Below are 26,024 nucleotides of genomic sequence, written 5' to 3'. Positions count from 1 at the left end.
TGTTTGACTTGCAGTCATCTATCTCACGTTGAATGATGTGTTGTTTTCCCCTCCCCTCTCTCTTCCCTCGCTATGGGACGGGAAACGCATATCCCCTCGATATGTCTTCTTAATTGTTTTTACGCGTTCGACATCTTTTTCCAGTGGTAACTTCTTTAGACTATTCTTGTTCTTCGGAGTGGAGTTTCTTTTTCATGAAGTGTGGGTGGCTTTTTTTTCTTGGTGGAACACTTAAATTGTTATGTTACGACTCGGTAATTGTCTTCGTATTTGGGAGAAGCACTTGGTAACTGTCTTTTGTGGAGAACTTTCTATCTTTCTTTGAGTGGAGGGTTTGGATTGAAATCTCTTATGCCGACACTAAAACTTTTGATTACATCCCACTGCTGCCACCATTTAAACTGTAACTGGGGCTGCTATGGCTACAGCTCTAAGGTAGTGTTCGGCCTGAGTGGGGGCCTGGAATTGGTTTGGCAGTAATTATATGTTGTTCATACGCTAACAAACCTTCGGTCTTACCAATAGGATAATTTCTAGCGCCTAGCTGGATCCGGTTAAAAAGCAGATGAAAGCAAGGAATCTTGTGATATCTGGCAACACATGAGTAGCTCGGGTGAGGATTGGTCAAGGATGATGCTGCTACGCCATTCTTTTTTTCTGGTTCATTGCCTGTTTTGCTTGTGTTTAATGTGTGTGTGTGTGTGTTTGGCTGATATTATGGCTTCTTCTGCTCCTTCTCGGCATTAGCGTTTGTGCCCCGGAATTCCAGGTTTTCCATGTTCTCGTTTTCTGGCTTTGGCAGCGACTGACCCTCACATAATGTGGAGTAGGTGTCGTTCTAATTTTTGTACTATCACAAATCCTTGCACGGAATTCCGGGCATGGCCTAAGGAGCAGCGGAGGTTGTTTTATGGCAAGAGAGAACATCGGAGGGTTTCGACTCTTCCTACTTGGGAAGGTTTTTCGCCTCTTCCTGATGGTTTGTCTCCTGCAGTAGTCAGCCCCCATAGTAGCGTTGTCCCTGCGTCTCCTTCCTTTTCTTCCATTGATTCGTTGATGGAAGTATCAGGAGCCCACCAGTCTAATGTTTGTAATGTAGCCCCTTCTTCCTCAGGAGTTTATTTGATTCTAGAGTCGGAGGCGTCCAGAATGGCGGCGATTTGGAAGACACTCGGGCTAGGGGGTCCCCCGTCCTTGGAGGGGTTGCTAGTGCATTTTGTGGAGGCTCGCACCCCCCCTCCCCAATCTGGCCAGGCCATCCCCCCTCCTCCCGGCCTCGTCTTCGTGGGGAGCAGAAGTTGGCCATCTTGTATTGCTCCGCCAGTGTCTGCTGCCGCTTCTTCGAGTCAGAGTGACGCTATGGCGTCAACCCCTATTGATGACGTCAGAGGATTCGTCTTTGTGTATTCCTCCGCCAGTGGCGTCTGATTCCCCCTCGCGCTGAGGGGAAGCCGTGATGTCACCACCACTTGTGATGTCACTCCCATCGATGGTGTCTCTCCCAGTCATCTCCTCTGATCCGCCTTTCTCAGCTGTGACGTCATCACTGCCGCCCAGTTCACTACATCTCCCTTCCTTGTCATCGGAGCCTTCTCTGGCACTTCAGTCTGAGGGCATATGGATGTGAAGTTGGCTGCCTTATCGGGTGGGAGGACTGGTAGGAAACATGTTGTTTCGTCCCCGGCTCCTGAGAAGAGTGCGCATAAGAAACCAGTGCTGTCTTCCTCTTCCTCTTCCCCCCCTATGCCCCATCTGAGTATCAAGTGTTGGAAGGCTAAGGACTTTGTCCTTCCTTCGCCTTCGAGGGAGGAACAACGCGGACGTGTTCCCGAGAGTGCTGTTGTTTCGGGCAGTGTTAGTGGTGTGCGATCTGCAGGAGATGCTTCATCCTCTGCCTCGAATCTCGGGGTGTTACACACGAGCTCTGCATTTTTGTTGTCACGCCATCTTAACCCAGACGTTATTCGCCTGAAGCCAGGATTGACTTTGGAACAGGTGAGGTCAGTGGCTCCGTCCTTGTCTCCGCAAGATGCCCGAGCATTGGAATCTACGGTGGCCTCTATGTTGCAGACGGTATCTTGGCAATATACCCAGACCAGAGGTCTGGGGATATTGCCAAGATAGCTTCCGACAGGTTCCCGGAAGGGTTGGTGAGTGCCTCCTCACCTGCCAGTCTGTAGCAGTCCAGGGGCAAGGCGTTTTCATATTTGGCTCACCTCAGTGCTAATTTATGGGCTAATCTTCTGATTAGAAGGGACGTGGCTTTGTCTAGGATGGAGAGATCGCTCGACACAGAGTCCTTGCTGGCATTGAGGAACGGAGATCTGTTGGAGTCTCAGTTTTTGTTTCCTCGGACAGAGCTCAAGAATGCGATAGACCGGCGCCGGGCTGACAACAAAGACAGACTGGTGCACCAGGCCGTGTCTAAGTCGGAGTCTCGTCCTCGGAGACGTCCGGTTCCTCCTCCTCCCCCTGTTTAGCAGCAGTCAAGGAGATCGTCATCTGGTAGGCCGTTGAGGACCTCGAGTTCGGCAGGGCCCTCCCGTTAGACACAGCCCAAGTCAGAAGATCAACGCCCCATTCGCTCTCGTTCCTTTAAGCCAAGAAGGGGCCCAAGGGGCAAAGGTAAAGGGGGCTGTCGGTAGGTTAGGCGCTTCTCCCTCTCCTGCGCCATGGATGGGGAGTTGCCTAGCTGGCCATTGGGCCAAGTGGCAGAGTTATGGGGCAGAGAAGTGGGTGGTAGATGTCCTTCGGGTGGGATATCTACTGCCATTCGACTTCTCTCCTCCTCTGTCGGACAAGCGGCAGCTCAGGAAGGCATATCCTCCAGATTCTCTGAAGTTCTTGGCTCTTCGGGAAGAAGTGCAGAAGATGCTGGACAAGGATGCGATAGAGGAAGTAGTGCGTCCGTCCCCGGGGTTTTACAGTCACATCTTCTTGGTGCCCAAAGCGTCGGAAGGATGGAGTCCTGTGATTGACTTATCCACCTTGAATCACTTTAGCAGGAAGACACTGTTCAAGATGGAGACCCCGTGCTCGGTGTTGGCAGCCTTGAGGGAAGGCGACTTCATGCTGTTGATTGACTTAAAGGACGCATACTTCCAAATCCCTCTTCATCCCACGTCCAGGAAGTTCCTTCGCTTCTCTCTTGTGGACAAGGTCTTCGAGTTCAAAGTCTTGTGCTTCGGGCTGATGACAGCCCCTCAAGTGTGCACAAGGGTCTTCTCTCTCGTGTCAAGTTGGGCCCATGCTCAGAGGATCTGTTTGCCGAGGTACCTCAACGATTGGTTAGGCTTGGCAGTTTCCAGGGAGAAGCTGCTGCAGGACAGGGATTGTCTACTTCAGTTCTGTCTGGAACTGGGCATATTAGTCAACCAGGAAAAGTCAAACCTCTTACCCACTCAAAGGATTCTCTACCTGCGCATGGTCATCGATACGACAGTGGCAAAAGTTTTCCCGTCGGATCAGAGATTGGAGAAGTTGCAGACGGTGGAGTGCAATTTCCTGTCAGAGTCACATCAGTCAGCTCATCAGTGGCAGGTTCTTCTGGGAGAATTGTCTTCCCTGCAGAAGCTGGTCCCCCATGGGCATCTTCATCTTCGGTCTCTGCAATGGAGACTGGGAGAATTCTGGTCTCTGGCGAGGGACTCTCCCCTGTTAATGGTTCCTCTGTCTCTGGAAGTGAGAGAAGACCTTCGTTGGTGGTTGGACGACCAGAATCTGTTGAAGGGTGTCCCTCTGCGTTCTCTTCCACCAGACTTCCTTCTGTTCTCAGACGCCTCCCTTGCAGGTTGGGGCGCTCATTTAGGCGGCCTCATTGCTTCAGGCATTTGGAGTTTGGAGGACAAGCAGCAACGTATCAATGTCTTGGAGTTGAAAGGGGCTCTCCTGGGTCTGAAGGAGTTTTGGGAGAAAGTAAAGGGTCATTCTGTCGTTCTCATGTTGGACAACACCAGGGTGGTCGCCTATATGAACAAACATGAAGGCCTGGTTTCGCGTCAACTTCATGCCTTGACCATTTAGGTTCACCAGTGGGCGGTCAGCAATTCGGTAGAGCTCTCATCCAGGTATATCCCAGGCAAACTGAATGTGGTCGCAGACAAACTTAGTCGTCGGGATCAAATCCTAGGCACAGAGTGGTCCCTTCATCAAGTAGTAGCAGACAAGCTCTACCAGGTTTTGGGGAGACCTATGTTGGACCTTTTTTGACTCGGTTCAACAGGAAACTGGAGATATTCTGTTCAGTGGTTCCAGATCCTTTAGCGTTAGCGGAGGACATGTTCCAACACCCCTGGGACAACCTGGAGGTGTATGCCTTCCCTCCATTTTGTTTGATCCGTCAGGTTCTGAACAGGCTGATGAGTTTGCAGGGTCTCAGGATGACTTTGGTAGCCCCTTCCGAGGGAAATTCTCCCTTGGCAGCATCTCTTGTGTCAGCCGCATGCGGAAAGGTTCCACCAGTCAGTAGAATCCCTGTCTCTTCACGGTTGGAGGCTATCAAGTATCTCCTCCGAGAGAGAGATTTTTCTCAGAGACCAGCAGGGCATATGTCCAGCAGTCTCAGAAGGTTGACCTCTGCAGTTTACCAAGGCAAATGGGCCATCTACTGTGATTGGTGTCGTAAATGGGGTTTTTCTCCACTCGCAACCTCTATTCAGTGAATAGCAAACTTTTTAGTCTTTCTCAGAGATGAGAAACATTTGTCTGTTTCTGCCATTAGAGGCTACAGGGCAGCCCTAAGTTTAGTGTTACGCCTTAGCAGTATCAACATCTCATCCTGGGAACTTTCCTTTCTAGTTAAGGGTTTGAGTAGTCGAGTTCTCCTAGGGAGCTCAGGCCTCTGACGTAGGATGTTTCCTTGGTTCTGAAGAACTTCACTAAGGGTCCATATGAGCCTTTGCATTGCTCATCTGACAGGAACTTGACGCTTAAGACAGTTTTCCTCCTGGCCCTGGCATTTTCGAAGAGGGTAGGAGAGCTCCACAGTCTGAGCTATGATGTGAAGCACACAAGGGATTGGGGGTCGTGTCCTTCGAATTTGTCCCGGAATTTGTGGCCAAGACCCAAAATCCCTCTGTGCATGATGATAGGCTCACTTCATTTTCCATTCCATCACTGACTGACTTTGTGGGTGGTGATGCTCAAGAGCTTTTGTTGTGTCCTATCAGGGCCCTGCGTTGCTATCTTAAAAGGACACGGCACCTTATGCCAGGCTGCTGCAGACTTTTTGTTAGCACAGATCGTACAAAGAAAGAGGTGTCGAAGAACACTATCTCTTTTTGGATACGAGAAGTCATCAGACAGGTATACTTGACTCTTGATGATTCCGCCACTACATCTGTGCAGGCTAGAGCACATGACGTTAGGGGTATTGGTTGTACATAGTGCTGAGCGCTGGTACTCGGTTACGCTAATCCATGTTCACCTCTTTCTATCTTAAGGATGTTGCTCACAGATCTACGGACACGTTTTTTCTGGGTCCTGTGGTGGCTGCCCAACAGGTTGTGTAACTCATAGTTGCCCTTAACAGGGCACTTTTGTATCTTACCTAAGATGATTGTGTGGATGAGAGAATGAGTGAGTTGGCTGGTCTCTTTTTTTTTTTTTTTCTCTTGTACCTTTCCTTCTTCCTTTGAGCGGGTTAAGGAATAGACACGTCATTCGCTGGACAGGTGAGTAAAGTAGTCATACTGATAGTGTGGTTGCTTGGTATACAAATATCCAACCCTCTATTTGGTAGCATATGCTCCACTCCTTGGCAAGGGGGGAGTTTGGAGCGGAAACAAACGCTGGTGTGTTGGTTTGTTATTGGACAGTCAAAGTTTCTCTTTACTTCCCTATTCGTACAATGGTTCTCCCATATATCATTGTACATCACTCAGTGTCTGCGTAGTTAGATATCAGTTTATCTAGCTTCTCACGGGCTTCAGTCCCTCTCCGGAAGTTATTTCTTCTGGAGCTGGACTGGTGGGTAGGCCCCCAGCCGGTTTAGGATGTCTCGTACCTCCCTCCAAGTATGAGTCTATCCTATTGTTAACACCGAAGGTTTGTTCGCGTATGAACAAATGACATTTTCTAAGACAATATGTATTTTTCATAGCTACAAACCTGAGGTTGTTAATGGCCTTCCAAGATTTCTTCCACGAGCTGTGTCTGTTCAAGACTTTGCTCAAGAGACTCTTCCAAAGGTGGTTTGTTCTTGCCCGAATGGGTTTCATGTAGTCCAGAACTTCTCAGAACGGAATGTGGAGGCAGACGTCATTTTCTAGCCCTGTGTACCACACTTAGTGGGCTAATTTACAAAGCTAGTGTCTCTAACTCTTCGACTCTTCCCCAGAAACATCTGACTTATTTTGGGACTACCCTTTTACCAAAAGAGGTACAGAATCTTTTGGTGCTCATCAGTTACAGTAATACCCCGAACTTATGCCAGGTTAAGTTCCAGACCCCCCTCATGTAAGGGAAAGTTTTGTGTAAGTTTGGCACGTATCTAAAAATGCTAATAAATGCTTACTTGTAGAGTTTGAACACTAAATATGGCTTTTAAATATGACCCTAATCATGCTCCCTCAGTATTAAGCTAACTTAAATGAAATTAAAGTTACTGTAATTTAATTTAAAAGTTAGTTTAATACATTACCCTTAAAAAAGAAGTAGTAACTAGTTGGCATAAAAATAGTTACAGGAACTGATTCGTACATACGTGTCCATTTTCGAAAATATACTAACATTACCCCTAATTCATGGGATGCCATTTTCTTTTTCTTTCAGAGAAAGAAGTTTTCTTTGCATCACTAGGTAAACTTCATAAGTCTGTTATAACAAAGATATACAAAGGTATACAATTCAATGAAATAAAGAAAACATGTTTGCAGAGGGTGAAGGTAAACTTTGCATCAATTTAAAATCATGTACTACTAGTGTGAGGGCTAACTATGAGAAAGAGAGAGAGAGAAAAGTGTACGTCATCAGAGGTAAAACTGGAGAGTATCATCTTTAAAAAGCACGAATGGGATCACATCTTCTGAAAGTACATTAACTGTCTGTGCTGTAATTACGTAACAGTACATACAGATTGTGCCAATACTTTTCTCCAACGTTAAGATAGTAATTTTCACAGAACAACAACTCTGTTATGTCTCCGATATGTTTTACTAGTTGATCATGAAGGTTTTGTATATAGTGACAAACTGTGAATTATGTACTGCATTTGTATATATTTTCAAAATATAAATAGCATACACAGAATCTCCATACTGATTTTACATTTAAAAGCATGAAAACTTAAATAAGTATACTAGTACATACTTCAGAAATAAAACACTTTCTGAAGAGATATCATCTTTGAAAAGTGCAGATACTTTGTGAATGGGTATTGCATCTTGTAAAAGTATGTACATATATGTACTAACTGTAGGTGTTGTAATTACCTTTGGATCATATTTATGCATGTACAAAAATAGAAATAATACATTTTTAATAAAGATTTTATACAGAAAGGCTTTAAAACTTAAAAATATACATAATAAATTAAACATAAACACTTTTTCAGGGCTTTGGAGTGTTTCTGGAGGATTTGCAAATGTTCGTGCTATTGTGAAGATCTTGTGTATTATAATTAGTTGGGTTCCAATGAAAAGTTCTTGCTATTGTGAATTTGCGCAACTCAAATAGCGTAAGTTCGGGCTATTACTGTATATGGTTTTTAATTTTGCTTAAATCAGTGTTTAGGCACAGGTACCTAAATCCTAATGGCCTCTGGCCTCTGCTTGAACATAGTAGAGACAGCCAAGACATTGTTTAGTTTAAGATTTTTCTCTCCTGGTAATTTTAGCCAAATGAGAAACATCCCAGCTCTGGATCCACTCTTTTTCCCCTAGAAATTAATTGACTTGCTCTTTGAGGCTTATCAAGAGAACATTTTCTGAATTGTGTGAAAGCTAAGAGCATCTGAGTAGTCTCTTCCTCTTTAGCTGTAAGCAGAATTCAACCTTTTTTTGTCCAAAACATATTGTCTTCATCCTAAATGGGCTTATTTTTTAGTTGCACCTTCTGATTCTGGAGAACACATTGCCTTCATTTCAGTGAAAGCTAAGAACATCAAAACTTCCTCTACCCCATTAGCTTTCAGGCCCATGTTCCTTGCTTCCTTGATGCATTGAACTAATGGAAGCTGAGTCACCCCCATGTCTCACTTTCTAAAGTGAAACTTGACTTCTAGTGGTGCCAGCTACAGTCCAGCATAAGTTATAGAGCTTAGAGATCTCCTGGTTCCCAGCTTGCCTAGTGCCAGCTTGTTCCTGGTACTAGCCACAGAGTTCCCAGTGTCCAGAGCTTCCTGCTCTCCTGATGTTCAGCTCACTGGTGCCAGCTATAGTTTGGCTCCAACTCCAGGCAGTCGTCGGTTATTGGTGGACTCGGTTAATGGTGACCCGGTTTTATGGGTCTTGTGTAGCGTCATAAAATCGGCAATTTATGGCGCCATAACGGGCCGAGTTATGGTTATTGGCGCCAGAAGGCACCGATAATAGAGTTATGGCACCATAACATACCTAACAGAGGCACCATTAACCAGGTATCGGTGCCATAAATTGCCGAGTTTCGGTTAATGGCGGTTTTCACTTATCAGCACCCTGCGGAGAACAGAACCCCCGCCGATAACTGGGGACTGCCTGTACAGGGCTCAAGCTTCTAGCTCACCTGGCCCCAGACTGTCTGGCTCCAACTTTGGAGTTTTCAGCGCCCCAATCTTCTAGCTCACTAGGCAACAGTCTGGTGCCAGTTTTTTAAAACTCCAAGCTCTCTGAGCAACTTGCTCTCCTGGTGTCCGACAACTCACCTGGTGTCAGCTACTTCTGGCACCAACCTTGGAGTTCCCAGTGCTCAGAGCTTCTAGCTCACATGGCACTCGGCTCACCTGGTGCCAGCTTCAGTCTAGCTTCAATTATACTGCTTCCAGCTCCCCGAGGAACTCCAAGAGCTCTGAGCTTCTTGCTCTCTCTGCATCCATCTCCCCTGGCACCAACTAAGTCTGCACCAGCTTTAGAGTTTCCAGTGTCTGCAAGCTCCCAGCAGCTTGCTTTGGCCTGGTGCCAGCATCATTGTGTCCAAAAATTGAATACCCTGGTATAGTAACTGGCTTGGCATTATGGAAGGAAACAGGATTTTCTCCTGTTTTTTCACCTTATAGTGAGGTAGTACAGAGTTTTAGGGAGCCAGGGTACTATGTACCTGGGGAACTCACCACTCTTGGTGGATGGGTTAAGTTTTTCTTCCAGTGTAGGTGTCAGCGTTATCTGTTTGATTTTTATTTTGGTGCTGTGGCCAGGCAATAGCCAACACCAATCATGCTTTGCTAGCCAGCGAAGTACCACCCTCTTTTATAAGGCGACTGGGTTATACAGTCATGCCACTGCGAGTTAAGATGAGCACCAACCACAGCAGTATCCACTTGCAGTAGCTCTCTTAACTAATAGGAAATGACAAGCCTTGTTTTCAATGCAGCCAACTTTTCTATTTCAAATTCATTACTTCACTTAATGTTTTGGAGTCGTAAGTCACTTATATAAAAATGAAATTTTGATGATAAAAATATTATAGTATACACTTAGTAAGTAGTAATTACATTTAAAGCCCAACCTCCCCCCTCTGATGGACATAGGGAGTAAAACAGAAAGAGGTACCAATATTGTCGTTGGTGGGTGGCACCGTGTATGTACACTGCTTTCGAAGGCTTCCTGCAAAATTTGAATTCTTTTTGCTGCCGAGTAGGAAATATATTAGCTATGTAATTAATAGGAGAGATGCTTGTGTTATAAACAGTGATGGGAAACTGCCTGTTTACTGTATTTTTATTATTTTTATTGGAGTAGTAATTATTTAAATGCCCGTTCTTCCACCAAACATTGTTGCTTCTCTTCCATCTCTTATTTGTGCTTCTTATACTTTATACATATTTTGTGGTCTTTAGCATCTCTTGTGCTTCCTTTAAAGTCAATATAAACTATTTTATTTTCACTTATTTTCAGTCCTATCCATTATGTATTTTCAAGTTATTACAGAAATTGCAAATGTTTGTAGTATTATATATATACCAAATTGATTTCAATGTTTATAGACAATTGATTACTGATGCACAATATTATGTGGCCATGAGGGTGCAACGCAATACTGAAAATAATTGTTGTGTTTAATTATGTTGCAGAATTAACTCATGAATTAGTAGCACAGTACCAGGAGCAGGTGGAGACCGATCCAAACTCATGTTTGGCAATGAATGCTTGTTGGAAGGTCGATCCACTTGAGATGTGCATCAGAAGAAGTAAGGTTATTGAAACAAACCACATTTTCACACATAAGGTGAGGGAAGTTTTGAAAGTTTTGTTGTAGTATCTGTACAGTACACTTATTTGGATTTGTAATGAATAATGTTGATATTTATTCTGTATTGCAACATGAATGCTCTGATAATGATTATGGTACATATTAACCCTTGTGAGGTTTTGGTGATCACAAAATTTGTGTCACACACACACACTAACAAACAGCTGGTTTCATTTTGGAGTTGCATGCTTGTTTTTTTTATTATAGTAAAAATGGAAAACAACTAAAAGAAAGTCAGTGCAATTACAGGCAGTCCCTGGATTACGACAGCCTCGGCTTACGACGTTCCGAGGTTACGACGCTTTTCAATTATATTCATCAGACATTATTTCCAGGGTTACAACGCATGTTCCAGGGTTACGACGCCTACAACGCTGATCTGGCAGAAGAAATATGACACCAAAAATGCAAAATAATCAATATTTGATGGTTTTTTGATGAAAAATACAATAAGAATGCAGTTTACATAGTTTTCAATGCACCCAAAACATTAAAAGTAAGGTTTTCTTAGGATTTTTGATGATGTTCCGGCTTACGACGATTTTCGGCTTACGACGCGTCTCAAGAACGGAACCCCCGTCGTAACCCGGGGACTGCCTGTACACGGTTAGCTGAAAATTTTTTATGGATGACATCTTTGAAATCTCATTCTTTGGGAAGAGGGGCAATGTCATTTGACATTTGTAGCAGAACCAAAGGGTTTATAGTGTAGTTGTACTGCTGTAGTGTTAGTTATGGTGTTTTTAATGACAGAGTTATGGGTCAGCCTCTTGAAAACTATAAAAGATGAGCAAAGATAATGGATAGAGTTATGGGTCAGCCTCTTGAAAACTGTAAAAGATGTGCAAAGATAATATCCATTATATCATGTAGAATTTTGTGAGTGCTCTTAATCTAATCTATATCTTGTGTATACAGGCAGTCCCCAGTTATCAGCAGGGGTTCTGATCTCAGCAGGGTGCTGATAAGCGAAAACCGCCATTAACCGAAACTTGGCAATTTATGGAGCGTATTGTGCCAAGTTTTGGTTAACAGCACAGATAACTGATTAATGGCGTTTCTTGTTAGGTATGTTATGGCGCCATAACTCTATTATCGGCACCTTATGGCACCAATAACTGAAACTCAGCCCTTATGGTGCCATAAATCGCCGATTTTAGTGCCATAAAACCAGGTCGCCATTAACCGAGATATCCGATAACCTGGGACTGCCTGTATATAAAATTGGATGTATGTATGGTATGTGAGTTTGTTCTAGCATAAGTCTGAAATGCTTGGCACAATTTCAACCAAACTTGGTATACTTATGACTTACTATCTGGAGAAATATACAGTGGGGGTAAGACATCACTAGCACCAAAGGGGGCTGGGTGTGGGAAGAGCTTCCCTGAAATGGGGCTGGTGCTGCCAGTAGACTTAGGAACTAAACAAACTTTGTGTTTATCATACCTTATTTCAACCAACTGAGGAAAATGAAAAAAATGAAAGTTGCAGGAACAGTGAGGTTGCACTCTTACAGAAGGGGAGAGGTATATTCTTTGGGTGTGTTTTAGGCGTTCGAGTTTTTACTGTGCAGCGCTGTGCACGGCAGCTATTAATTTATAGGTACATAATTATAAAAGTGGATGTAGGTATATATGTATGTTAATGTTCCAGCTTAACTCTGAAATGCATGGAGCATTTTAACAAAACTTGGTTTACATATGACTTACTATCTGGAAAAGAATACTTTTGGGGTATGACATAACTAGCACTAAAGCGGGTGGGAGTGGGAAAGGTGGAGACTTGTAATAATAAAGTAGAATCTCCAATTATTTCGTTACGTAACCTCAATCCACCAAAACTTTGCATTGGCACAAGGCTTTATGTTAAGATGTTGGGCAATGTAATTGACAGGAAAGGGAGAGGGTGAGACATTTTATCCCACGGATACCACTCATTCCAATGGATCTCCCTTTTAACCTTAAGAGATTGCAATTTCCAGTGGACTTACATTCTCGATCACAATCGGCAAGGCACAGGGACTGTTCTGTGGAGTGGTTTTGAGATTGTCATGTTTTTCCTATGGACAACTTTGTTTGCGTAACGGTGGGGTCACCCAAGAATTTATTTGTTCTTGCTCCTGATGGTGAGACTAAAAATGTTTTTTACAATCAAGTTTTGTGTTAAAGTAATATTATAGTGAATATGTGAAAGATTTTACTTTATTATTTGTATACTGTGTGTATTTTTAAAAACCTGTGCGTAAATGAAAATTCTTTGATATTGCACCATAGATAGATTTGATTCCTTTTGTTGGGATAAATAAATATTGGGTGTGCTCTATGTTTTGGGTATGTTCTACGGTCTGAGTGTGTTCTGCACTTCGAGTTTTTACCATGCAATGCTGGGTACGTCAGCTAGTCTGATAATAAAAATAATTTTTTGTTTGCAATCTCAGTTATCAAAATAATTTCACTAAGGTTAATTTAATTTTTTATTATAATTTAGTATTAAAAATTATTTGTAGGTATGTTCTGTAATATCCTGAAGTAAATATCAACAACTGTAAAAAGTCCTTGAAATATATGTGCCGTAGTAAGGTTCTGTGGTCATGGATATAGTACAGTATTTTATTCACCACTGGTTTAGGCTGTAATGATAGCAATGATATTGAAAGGAATGTGGAAGCTACACTGTGCTGTCATGAGTGGTACAAAAGTAAGGTACTGACAGGCAGATATTTTAAATACCATTTGACACTTGTTTTCTAGGTTGAAAATGAAGGACGTCCAGTCACTAACCAGAAGTCATCTGGTCGATGCTGGATCTTTGCTTGCCTGAATGTGATGCGGTTACCTTTCATCAAACAGTACAATTTAGATGAATTTGAATTTTCTCAGTCCTACCTCTTCTTTTGGGATAAGGTAAATATTTCTTCATGAGTTTTGCTTTTCTCATATTATTCATACCTTTTCCTTTTACTCTGGCAAATGTTATGAGAGGTAAGAAGTGGTTATTGTTTGTAAATTTCAAAATCCTTGCCAAATGTGAAAAATAAATGTCATTGACTAAATTTTACAATTTTAACTTGTAATTCAAATGGCAGATGTAGAGAGCAGGAGTAACATTTTACTGTTCATGGGGTTTTCTTTTTCTTCATCTGACCATTGTATGTAATTTAAAGCTCTATGGTATGGGGTATGATATTAAACAGTGTTTGGAATATTGTATGGATTTAGGAAATGACAATGTCCAACAACAGTTTGATGTAAAGAAAACAATGTCTTGAGATGTTTTTGGAAAATGTGTGTTATTTTAGCCTGTCCTGGAAATCTCAGTTAACTGGGCTGTACTTGAAAGAAGCTATCATGGAAGATGTATAAGAAATTTAGCAGGTTCACTGTTCCTTGAACTTAATCCTTGTAATGCCTGCAAGGTGTCATGAAACATGCTTTTTAGTATTAGCATCCAGAATGATTAGGATGTGTGTACAGCAATCAAAACAAATATTTTGACCAACATGATTATTGTCCATGTTTTATGTTTTTAATTAGCAGTTTTAATTAAGTAATTTATCCTGTAATTACATAGCTATAAGTTCCCTTTATACTGCAGCTTGAATCAAAATTTTACAGATAACACTTCAAAGTGGGAGAACAGGAACAACTGTGAGCAGCAGGCTCAATTTGTTCCTGCTATTGTCTGGTAAACACCAATGATGGCGGTAGTTTGTTCATTATTTTCCAGTTATATTTAACTGGATTTCAGTGGTGTGCATCCCACTGGAATGCATATTTAGTAACCTTCAATGGAAGCTCAGGATGAGCTATTTTTTCATTTTTGTTATTGAGTTGACTCATCAACTATAGTCATTACAAAATGAAATGAGCTATCTGGCATGGCTGTTTGGGTCCTCTCCATATCTGCCAAATCTCTAACAATAGAGAGGTGAAACAATTTCTCGTATTACAGATATCAAATATGTATCATCTTTTTTGTTACGCAGAATTCTAAGTAAATTACATAGGTTCTCGATTGATAAAGTTTTTTTATGCGATAACAAGAAACAGAATCATATTTCCTATCAACATGACGTATAATTTTGGTGCTGTTGCCAATATTTCAAACAGCTCCACGTGCGTTGAAATCCATGAATAAGCAGCTTAGATTTTCTACAGATGGCACTTTTGGTGGTTATGGTATATGTCTGGGGGCATTTCTCCTTTCTACAAATATCTTGATTTCTTAATATCATAGGGAAATATCATCATAGGTAAAGAATAAATTGGTAACCAAGGAAATATGAAATTAAGCATAGCATAGAGTAAGTTGGATGAGTGATAACATAAACAATTGTGTACAAACAGATCTCTCTCTCTCTCTCTCTCTCTCTCTCTCTCTCTCTCTCTCTCTCTCTCTCTCTCTCTCTCTCTCTCTCTCTCTCTCTCTGACAAAATAATTTATTGGAAAGAATGACTGAATATAGCTTGAATACGATATGGCAAATGAACAAGAAATATATCACTTATTTCTGTTGCGTGTGTATATGTACGGGTTTCCTAACATTTCTATAGCATTAATTAAATACTTTTAAGTGTTCAATTATATAAAAATGGTAAATGTACATCTGCAAGTACTGACAAATTAGTTAAGATAGACATATGTTAAAAAAATCTAAGATTTACAAGAAAAAATCTAAGAGAGAGAGAGAGAGAGAGAGAGAGAGACCCCGAGAGAGATGAGGGGGGGGGGGGGAGAGAGAGAGAGAAGGGAGGAGAGAGAGAGAGAAAGAGAGAGAGAGAGAGAGAGAGAGAGAGAGAGAGAGAGAGAGAGAGAGAGAGAGAGAGAGAGAGAGAGAGAGAGGAGATTAAAATACCTGGAAATGAAAAGCCCCTATAATCTTATAATTATAGCCTCAGGGTTTGTCTCAAAGACATTCAAAGGTCTGTCCTACACGTGTCAAGTTGTTGTTTTTGGTAAAATTGACAACAAAGTAGATCATTAAATGCCACGTCAGAGAGGTCTCTTTGTGTAGGTAAAACTATATACATATGCAGTCTTTGTTTACGCTTTTGAGGCAATGATAATAGCTCAGCCCTAAGAGTAATTTTCGTGTGTTACGGCATTCCTTTAGGCTAAACTTTACATTGTTATTCTGTTTACTGGGCCTCATTACTTGTAAACCCTTGGTAGTATATAGTTTTGCCTTGTTATTAACTTCTCAAAGGGTGTTTTCCTAGTATATAATAATATGTACTCAAAAATTATTTATTATCTCAAAGTAATACAGTATTCGGTAGTTTTGTCATTCTTTTAGCCTAAAAGCTAGACAACTTTTGCCCGTTTTTTGCCTAGGCAACTTGTGAGTTGCTGATATTATTTTGTCCTGGAGAGTAAATCTTTATGTTAGCCAAGAATTTACAACAATGTTGTTTTTAGGGTGTAGGCAATTCACGAGACGTCATTAAACAATTGCCTTAAAAGTAATTCATGAATGTTCGCCATTCTTGTGAGCTGCCGATTTAGTTTTGCCTTAAAAAGTAATTCTGGGATCTTAGGCCATTAACTTGGGCAAAGAAATATTTTTACATCGATGATGTTTACAGGGAGTAGGTGATTCACTAGACATCATTAAACTGCCTTAAGAGCTAAAAATAGAATTCTTGTATCTTATGTCATCCCTTTAGGCCAAGTTTTGTACGTTGATGTTTACAGGGTGTAGGCTACCTGTAAATTCTTCTATCACTATTTGCTTTAAAGGTAATTTTTTTAGTGTTTCATCATCCTTTTGAACTCCTACCTCTATTGGCATCCAACTTGCCTAGAGCCAGCTAAAAGTCTGGCTCCCAGAGTTAGGGCTTTACAGCGCCTCAAACTTCTAGCTTGTCTGATGCCCAGTTTGCCAGGTGAGAGCTACAATCTGAAGTAAGCTACTGTGTGACACCAGCTATAGAGCCACGAGCTCCTTTGCCTTACTTATATTTTATGCCTTGTACGTCCATTCTGTCTTCAAACTACAGTAGTGCCTCAGGTTACAAAATTAATCCATTCCGAAGCGGCCTTTGTAACCTGATTTTTTCGTATCTAGAACTATGTTTTACATGTAAATTGTTTAATTTGTTCCAAGCCCTACAAAAATCACCACAGTAAATTTTATAATAAAGCTAAATTGACAAATAAACAATGAAATACAACAATTTGGACCATTCAATACCTAACATAACCATGACTGTACCTGTAAATAAAGTGTATTAGTGTACAGGGTACAAGAAATACTGTACGTACATGTACGTACGTATGTAGTAAAATGTGGAGCCATATCTTTCGAGTGAGGCGATGTCCGAAAATGGCGACAGAGGAGGAGGACAAATGGCAGAAAACATCAACACTTAACTTTACGAAACACATTAAAAAATGGCAGAAAACATTAACACTGAACTTTAAGAAACATTAACAAATGGCAGAAAACATTAACACTTCTTGATTATCTTCATCTTCGTCTCCATAGAAATCATCCTCTTCTTTCCGTGAACTTCAGCAACATTCTTGGGACCCATGGCTAATAACGTAAGTAATTAAGTTCACACACAATACGATAAAGTAACATACAGTATAGCGAAAGCGAAATCACTAACACAAATTTACGTTAACAAACAAAATATATGTGAACGAACGAATTCCAGGTGTTTATGATAACGCTGCTGCAAAAAATGGTCAAGGAATGCCTTTACTTAGAGGCATGATGGGACAGATGCTGACCAATAGGAGAGCAGGATCTTACAGCAGTGACTAGCATCAGGAACCAATGGGAGAGTGGGAGGATGGTGGCGCGAGTCTACTGAGTTGGCGGCACGCAAATTTTAAAATTGTTCTTGGCAGCCTGGGCAAATCTCGGACTTTACCCTTTCGCAACCTGAATTATTTTCGTACGCAGAACCAAAAAAATCTTCGTCTTTGCTTTCGTAACCTGAATTTTTTGTATGTAGGGACTTTCGTATGTAGAGGTTCCACTGTACTGGAAATGTAATTGTTCTTCATTTCTCAGTAATTTTATGGAAGTTAAAAGCCCTTAACTAGCAAGGAAAGTTCCCAGGAAGAGGAGATGTCGATACCTTTAAGGCGTAGCACCAAAGTCAGGGCCGCCCTATAGCCTCTAATGGCAGAAACGGACAAACGTTTCTCGTCTCTGAGAAAAGCCTCTCACTCGGAAAAGAAACTTGATAGCCTCCAACCATGAAAAGACAGGGATTCTACTGACTGGGGGAACATTTCCGCATGTGGCTGACACAGATGTCGCCAAGGGGGAAATCTCCCTCAGAACCTCTGACAACAACTACAGCAGATCTGGGAATCACTCCGCCTGAGGCCACAGAGGGGCTACCAAAGTCATCCTGAGACTGTGAACTCATTAAGCTGTTCAGAACTTGACAGATCAAACAAAACGGAAGGAAGGCATACACCTCCAGGTTGTCCCAGGGATGTTGGAATGCGTCCTCTGCCAATGCTAAAGGATCTGGGACCATTGAACAGAATATCTCCAGCTTCCTATTGAAGTGAGTCGCAAAAAGGTCCAACATGGGTCTACCCAAAACCTGGAAAAGCTTGTCTGCTACCACTTGATGAAGCGACCACTCAGTGCCTAGGATCTGATCCTGATGACTGAGTTTGTCTGCGACCACATTCAGTTTGCCTGGGATATACCTGGCTGAGAGCTCTACCTAACTGCTGTCTGCCCACTGGTGAACCTCGACGGTCAAGGCGTGAAGTTGACGAGGAACCAGGCCTCCCTGTTTGTTCATGTAGGCTACCACCATGGTGTTGTCCGACATGAGAACGACAGAATGACATTCTACCTTCTCCCAATACTCCTTCAGACCCAGGAAGGCTGCCTTCAACTCCAAGATGTTTATATGTTGCTGCTTGTCCTCCAAACGCCTGAAGCGATGAGGTCGCCTACATAAGGCTGCCCAACCTGCGAGGGAGGCGTCTTGAGAACAGAAGGAAGTCCGGTGGAAGAGAACGCAGAGGGACACCCTTCGAAAGATTCTGGTCGTCCAACCACCAGCGAAGGTCTTCTCTCACTTCCAGAGACAGAGGAACCATTAACAGGGGTGAGTCCCCTGCTGAAGACCAGAATTCTCCCAGTCTCTATGCAGAGACCAAAGAAAAAGACACATGAGCGGCCAGCTTCTCCAGGGATGACAAAACTCCCAGAAGAACCTGCTACTGATGAGCTGACTGATGTGGTTCTGACGGGAAGTTGCGCGCCACCACCTGCAATTTCTCCAATCTCTTTTCCCTGGAAACTGCCAAGACCAAGTAATCGTCGAGGTACCTCAGCAAACAGATCCCCCGAGGATGGGCCCAACTTGACACGAGAGAAGACCCTTGTGAACACTTGAGGGGCTGTTGTCAGCCCGAAGCATAGGACTTTGAACTCGAAGACCTTGTCCCCAAGAGAGAAGCGAAGGAACTTCCTGGACGTCGGATAAACAGGGATTGGAAGTATGTTTCCCTTAAGTCTATCGACAGCATGAAGTCTCCTTCCCTCACGGCTGCCAACACCGAACGCGGGGTCTCTTCACAGGAAGCGGGGATGAAGCAACGCGTTTCCTTCCAATCCTCCCAACCAACAAGACAGCCAACTTAACATCCAAAACAGATTCCAACCTCTTAAGCACTGCCTAGCATATAACCTCAGACTGATCTGCAAGAGAAGGCTCTGATGTTATGGGAGGGAGAAGTAGTGAACTAGGCGGCAGAGATAATGTCACGACTGAAAGAGGCAGTGCTCAGATGATGACTGGGAGTGACGTCATCGATGGGAGTGATGTCACAAGTGGTGATGACGTTACGGCCTCCCCTCGGTGTGAAGGGGAATAAGACGCCACTGGCAGAGGAATACACAACAACAGATCCCGTGATGTCATCAACGGGGCTGACGCCACAGCTTCCCTCCGACTCGAAGAAGTGGCAAGCCACTGGCGGAGCATTATAAGATGGCTGACCTCGGCTACCCACGAAGACGAGGCCGCGAGAGAAGGGGGAGGGCCTGGCCAGTCTGAGGAGGAGGAGGGGGGGGGTGAGCGAGCCTCCAAAAAAAGTGGGGAAGCAACCCCTCTAAGGTCTTCCAATCGCCGCCATCTTGGACGCTTCTGACTCTGGAAGAAATGAGAATGATGAAAAAGCCTCCCCCTTCCTGGGAATCAAATTAATTCCCGAAGAAGAAGGGGCGACATACAAACATCAACCTGGTGGCCTCACGATACTTCCAGCGACGAATCAATGGAAAAAAAGGAAGGAGACAAAGGAACAACTCTACTATGGGGGTTGAATTCTGCTCGAGACGAAGCATCAGGAAGGGGCAAAAAACCTTCCCATGAAGGAAGAGTTGAAACCCTCCGATGTTCTCTCTTGCTAAAAATCGACTTCTACTCCTCTTTAGGGCATGCCCGGCATTCCGTGCAAGGATTCGTTATAGTACAAAAATTAGAACGGCACCTACTGCACGTGATGTGGAGTCAGTCGCTGCCGAAGCCAAAAACGAGAACACAGAAAACCTGGAATTCCAGGGCACACACGTTGACGAGTCGAGAAGGAGCAGAAGAAGCCATAATATCAGCCAAACACACACACAACCACACACACTAAACACAAGCGAAATGGGCAATGAACTGGGTAAAGGCCGAGAGAGGTAAACACGACTCTCGCCCAGGAGGTCAAAGAAAGACTGATGCGTGATAGTAGGTGAATGGTCTTCAACCATCCTTCACCCGATCTACGCATGCGTTGCCAGATATCACAAGATTCCTTGCTTTCAACTGTTTTTTTAACCGGATCCAGCTAGGCGGTAGAAATGATCCTATTGTTAAGACCGAAGGTTTGTAGCTATAAAAAATACAGATTGTCTTAGAAAATTTGTGTAATAAGGTGTTGAGTCATGCAGAGCCAGGGGGTGCAATGCTCCTGAAGCACCAACCACTCTTAATGGATGGGTTTTGGATTTATCTGTGTAGGTGACAATTTTGTCTGGTTAGTTTTATTAGGTGCTGTGCCCAGGGCAAGGTCAGGCACCTATCATACTTTACCAGCATTCAGAAAGAAAACCTTTGCAGTAAAGTTTCCACTTATGTAATAGGTGACTCTTGGCTATACTAACACATCACTACAGGTTAAGATGAGCACCAACCAGAGGCAGTATCCTAGTAGCTTTCTTAACTGATAAGGAAATGACAATCATTGTATTCAATGCTAGCAGCATCTCTATTTCAATTTGTTACATAAAATATTTTGAAGTATTATATGTCCGTGTCTCCCACCTCTTTCAGTGTGGGAATCAGCTATGTAATTATTGGGTAAGTTACCTAATTAACTGATGGACATAAGTCATGAACCAACTGAGCTTGCTGCTCACAATCATTCCTATTCTCCCACTAGTGGGCAGGACTGGTCGCCTACACGATGGTTTGAAGTGTTATCCGCGAAATTATGAATTCAAGCTGCCGTATAAGTGGAACTTATAGCTATGTAACTACAGGGTAAGTACAATTAAAACTTTGTTTTATTATAGAAATGCCATTTTTGAGAGGAGTAAGACTCAGAAACCTTTTCCTTTAGATTGAAAGGTGTAACTACTTCCTCAACAAGATGGTAGAGTGTGCAAAGAGAGGAGAGGAAGTTCAAGGGCGGCTGGTGTCGTTTTTACTTCATGATCCTACGTCAGATGGTGGCCAGTGGGACATGCTTGTTAATTTAATCACTAGGTAAAGAAAATTACAACTTTTCTCAGTACTATTTCATTTGAAGTTATTTTATTTTGTAATGATATTCCTTATTGTAGTTCGCTGGTTTGAAATGCATCGAGATTACATTTTGTCATATACAGATACGCAACTTGATAAATTAAAAAGTAGAATCAGTTGCTTTACAAATGCTTTTATTGTCAATCTTTGTGGAGGAAACCAGTTTCAGAGCTTTTAAAGGTTTCAGTGAATGGGGTAATTACTAAGTTACTCAGTTTTGGAAACCCCTCCTGTCGCTCACTGGCACATCAGGTTTTAATTGTTTTTGCATGAGAACAGTTTTTGCTTGCTTTGATTACTTTCTTTTTAACAGAAATGTATTTTACTTATATTTGTATTGGTGTGATGATGTGTTGTAGTCTGTGATCATCTACTTGATTAAAGTTTTTCATCCTATCATAAAATGAAGTTTTGAATCTAACATATTTTGCTTGTTAAATAAGAATTCAGTACATTTTGGATTGGTGGTCTGGTTAGATTACATAAGGGTTTAAGTTCTTATATAAATCTGTGACATTTGAAATGGGCATGTTAATAATATAGTGTTCTTTTTAAAAGTAAAATTAATTTTGGTGTCTCCTCTCCCCTCCACATTTGCATGAAGAGCATATAAGATTGAAGGGTTGAATATCAGGTGATGTTGGTTGCTTGTTAAATGAAAATGAATGCTAATAAAACTTAGAGTGTACTCATACAATGTGTAGACTTGATATGCTGATCAGTATATAGCGTTTATACATGTATTAGGCTGGTGTTTGAATAATTTGGAAGATGAAACCCAATGACACCTAATCAGTCTGTCAGCAACTCACTCGGGGTGGTAATGCTGTGTAAAAGAGCAGGTTTCAAGTAACTGTATTTGAAACTAAGTTACTAAATACCAACTTGATCGTTTTTATATAAGTAACTTACCACCAAGTAATTACATAGCTAGCAATTTCTAAGTACTGGCAACTAAAATTTGAAAATCGTGGTAGCAATTCTTTTGATTGTTTTTGGTATAGATAATTAGCCCTGTCCTCTTTTTGGGGAAGAGGGAAACAACACAGCAGAGGGCTCCAAGTTCCAATTTATTTTTACTGGCTTCTGACGAAGGTTGTGAGTACCAGCTAATTTTTGGAATTCGTAGGCTTTAGTGGTTGTTGTCTTGAAGATATTGGTTAAGTATTTTGGATTCTTTTGGTAGCCTTTCGGCATTTATTTAGTCAGGCTTTTTCATTGAAGACCTTTATTCAGAATTTGGACTTGTTTTTCATTTTTGAGATTTTATTAGTCGACTTGTTATCAACAGTGTGCAATGTAAGTATGACTAGTACTTGTTATTGCAGCTGAAGCTGCAATACAACAATGACTTCTGCCAAATATGACTTACTTACAGTGTGTACAGGTTGCAGAGGTCAAGTGTTCATTAAATCTGATTTGTGCTGCATGTGTCAACTGGGATCCTAGACAGTGTAAAGTATTGACTTCTCACCTTTCCAAATTGGAAAGAGAGGAAGAGGAAAGTGACCACTAGAAGTGGCAATGAATCTTTGAAGTCTTCCACTAATATGCCTGTGATTTCTGTTCTGTCCCCAATTCCCAGTCCTTCAACTATACGTTACGTACCACCTGATCCTGCATCCACCTCTCATGCTTCCGACCCCATTACCATCTCTAGTCTCAAAGCAAAGTTTGATCGTAAGTTTGAGTTTTTAGCAAACTCTGTGGCTCAATTAGGGGAGTCAATATGTGTGCTTACTGACCGTAAAAAAGAGTACTCGCACCACCTGGGAGAAGTCATACCGGTGGCCCAAGGGAGGTTGGTGGGGTCCCCCACAGGCATTCGGGCCCTCAGTCGCACCTGCAGTCGAATTCCAGGTGATTGCAGACAGCTGCTGGAAAGGCCTCTTGTTGGATGCACACTGTCTTTTCTCCAGTTCAGAGGCTTCTAGCTCTGAACACAGACGCCACTGGCACGTTAGTTGTGAATCCAGACCTCTGAAAAGTGATGTGTCTAGCACCCCTCAGTGCCTTGTAAGAAGGTCAAGGAGTCAAGACCATTGTGTAGCTTCTGGGACAGCCCAGAATGCTTTTTGCTGGAGTGTTTACTTGTGAAGTGTCAAGTGTTGGATCCTGAACAGTCTCCTTCAGTTTCCAAGTGCAAGTGCCCGATGTCTGAGAGCCCATCAGCGCCTAAGCTTCCTTCGGCTCCTGAGCACCCATTAGTGCCCGAGCGCTTTTCATCGCCAGTATGTTCTTCCAAACTTTCAGTAACGCTTGAGCACTCGGTAGCACCCAGACGTTCAGTACTGCACAAGCTTCCAGTAGCTACTGAGTGCCCAGCAGCACCCATTGGCACCAGAACTTTCAGTCTCTTTTCATTGTTCGGTGACAGCTTTGACTCTTGTAGCACCAGTTATTGTGGCTTCAGTGCTAGCTCCCATCCAACGGCATCTGAACGACATTTTGGGTGCTCTAAAGCTGCCTCCTCCTCCCACTAATGCTGTAGATGTCTCCCTATCTCAAGTGTTGTTGGCCAAAGAAGAGGATCAGGATCCAGAGAAGGTTATTTCTCCTTCTGCATTTGAGGCTCTCATTGGTTTCCTTCCTTTCTTCTCACCAGTGGCCCCATCCTTCCAGATGAGCAACCTACCTATGGAGATGTCTAGTCTTCCCAAGATGGTATTCTCTACCTGGTGAGGAAGGCGATGAGTGAAGTTGAGTGCTGGTTAGCAGATGAGAAAGCAAGGAAAGTCCGTATTCTGCTATTCCCCTTCATGTTTGTTGTGAAGAAGACACTTTTTGTGCCACTGGAGAAGCTCCCTCCCTGGGTGTGTCTGCCTCTGCCCAGAGGTGACTTTTCAGGACTCATCGAATCCTCTCGTAGGTCAGCTTTTGCGGAGGCCAAGGTGATGTTTTCGTGTTTGAAGTTCGACTATGTACTTAAGAATATATTCAAAGTATTTGAAGTAATCAGCTTCCTGGATTGGGTAGTAGGCCCCTACGCTAAGAAAATCCAGGACTGTTATTCAGTATCTGCAGATCTCTCTTGGGACCTACTTGCAGTGCTTTCTTGTACAGATAGAGGGATAAGAGATGGTTTCCGTGAGTTAGTCTCCACATATACAATGGGGATATTGAAGAAACATGAGCTTTAATACTCTTTTACCTCAAAGGGGGTCACTTCAGCCCAGAAGTCGGCGCTTCTCAGGAGAGTACATGACATCCTATTTCTACAGTCAGTAGTTAATGGAATCACATCTGACTTGCAAAAGAAGTCACTTCAGTCCTCTAAACATTCTAGGTAGGTCACCTCTTTCAATGCCAGATCATCCTTGCCTTTGCAGCGATTTCCCTTTCGAGGAGGTGGGCAAAGATCTCAATCCAGAGCAAGAGTGAATGTCTGCTTCTCTTCCTAGTCAATCAAGAAATCTTGAACCAGACCTTCCTCCAAGAAGTGAGGACAGTATTCCCTGTGCAGTAGTACTTGCCATGCTCCTTCATTTTTGGGAGGAGTGACGCAAGAGAGGAGCAGAGCAATGGGATGTGGAGATACTCAAGAAAGGCTACTCTATTCTGTTCAAAGAAGATCGGCCCTTAGTCAAGAAGCCCATCGTCTTAACTGCCTACTCAGGAGGCTGAAAGAGGCTTTCTGCACTATCAGAGGAAGTTTCCGGCCTTCTCCCTAAAAGGGCAGTAGAGTTACTTAGGATGTGAAATTGGAGGGATTTTACTATCGCATCTTTGTTGTCCCGAAGTCTTCAGGAGGATGAAGATCAGTGTTAGATGTCAGCGCACCAAATGTCTTCGGGCAGAAGACAAAATTCAGAACAGAGGAATTGCCCAATTTTTGCATCCATTTGTCAAGGGGACTGGATGGTCTCTATAAACATGTAGGATGTGTACTTCCATGTCCCCACACATCCAGACTGGAGGAAGTGTGTACCTCAGATTCTTTCAAGACCAGGTCTACCAGTTTCGGGCCCTATGCTTCAGACTTTCAACTTCCCCTCAGGTTTTACCTGCGTTCTTGCTCCTCTAGCGGGATGGCTCCATCTCTTGGGTGTCAACATTGCTCTATATTTAGAAGACTGGCTACTTCGCTCTCCAAAGAAGAAATGTGGCATGGAGGACTTTCAAAACAACCTTCTTTTAGCACAGAATTTGGGATTATTGATCACCGTTCAAAAGTCCCAGTTGGCTCCATCTCAGCAGATAATATATTTGGGAATGTTCTCTTCATTTTTCAGGCTTTTCCATCCCTCAAGAGAGTGGAGTCCTGTGTGCGAACAATAGACGAAAATCTCTCCCTACTTACATGCTCTGCCAACAAGTGGATGAGTCTCCTTGGAATGTTGGCCTCCATCCAGCAGTTTGTCTCCCTGGGGAGGCTCCACATGAGAGTCCTCCAGTTTTTTCTCAGAGCCAGCTGTGACAGGTAAAAGCATCCAGATTCTTTCATTTTTCAAGTAACTCAGGACATCAAAAATCACCTGCTTTGGTGGAGATCCGAAGACAGGTTGCTAGAAGGAAAGTCCCTTTTCCCTCAAAACCCAGAGCTGAACTTCTATGCAGATGCATCTGCTTTAAGTTTAGGAGCTCTACTGGGATACAAGGAAGTCTCTGGGGTATGGTCACAAGAACAAAAGAGCTGGCACATAAATGTGAGAGAACTAAAAGCAATCAGTCTAGGAGCACAAGCTTTTGCCTTGGGAATCTGGGGCAAGGTTGTAGCAGTACACTTGGACAACACAACCGCCCTGTCGTATATCAACCAACAGTGGGAAACTCATCCCTTCACCCTCTGCAAGGCAGCGAGGGGCCTTCATCTCTGGGCAAATCAGAAGCAGACAAGAATAGTAACCATACTATTTG

The 26,024-nt window shown here is 42.8% G+C and overlaps 1 protein-coding gene across 3 annotated transcripts in view; it reads left to right on the top strand.

Moving 5' to 3' along the window:
* The window catches only part of LOC135221653 (bleomycin hydrolase-like), a 228,735-nt gene that overhangs the window by 85,918 nt on the left and 116,793 nt on the right, over positions 1-26,024 (top strand). For all 3 annotated transcript variants that reach the window (XM_064259348.1, XM_064259347.1, XM_064259349.1), the window contains exons 3-5: positions 10,205-10,359; positions 13,137-13,289; positions 20,983-21,128. In XM_064259348.1, the coding sequence (XP_064115418.1) occupies positions 10,205-10,359; positions 13,137-13,289; positions 20,983-21,128 (454 nt within the window). The remainder of the gene's footprint in view (positions 1-10,204; positions 10,360-13,136; positions 13,290-20,982; positions 21,129-26,024) is intronic.

The sequence above is a fragment of the Macrobrachium nipponense genome, chromosome 3, assembly GCF_015104395.2.
Source record: "Macrobrachium nipponense isolate FS-2020 chromosome 3, ASM1510439v2, whole genome shotgun sequence".
NCBI lineage: Eukaryota > Metazoa > Arthropoda > Malacostraca > Decapoda > Palaemonidae > Macrobrachium > Macrobrachium nipponense.
This window is presented reverse-complemented; position numbering and strand designations above follow the sequence as displayed.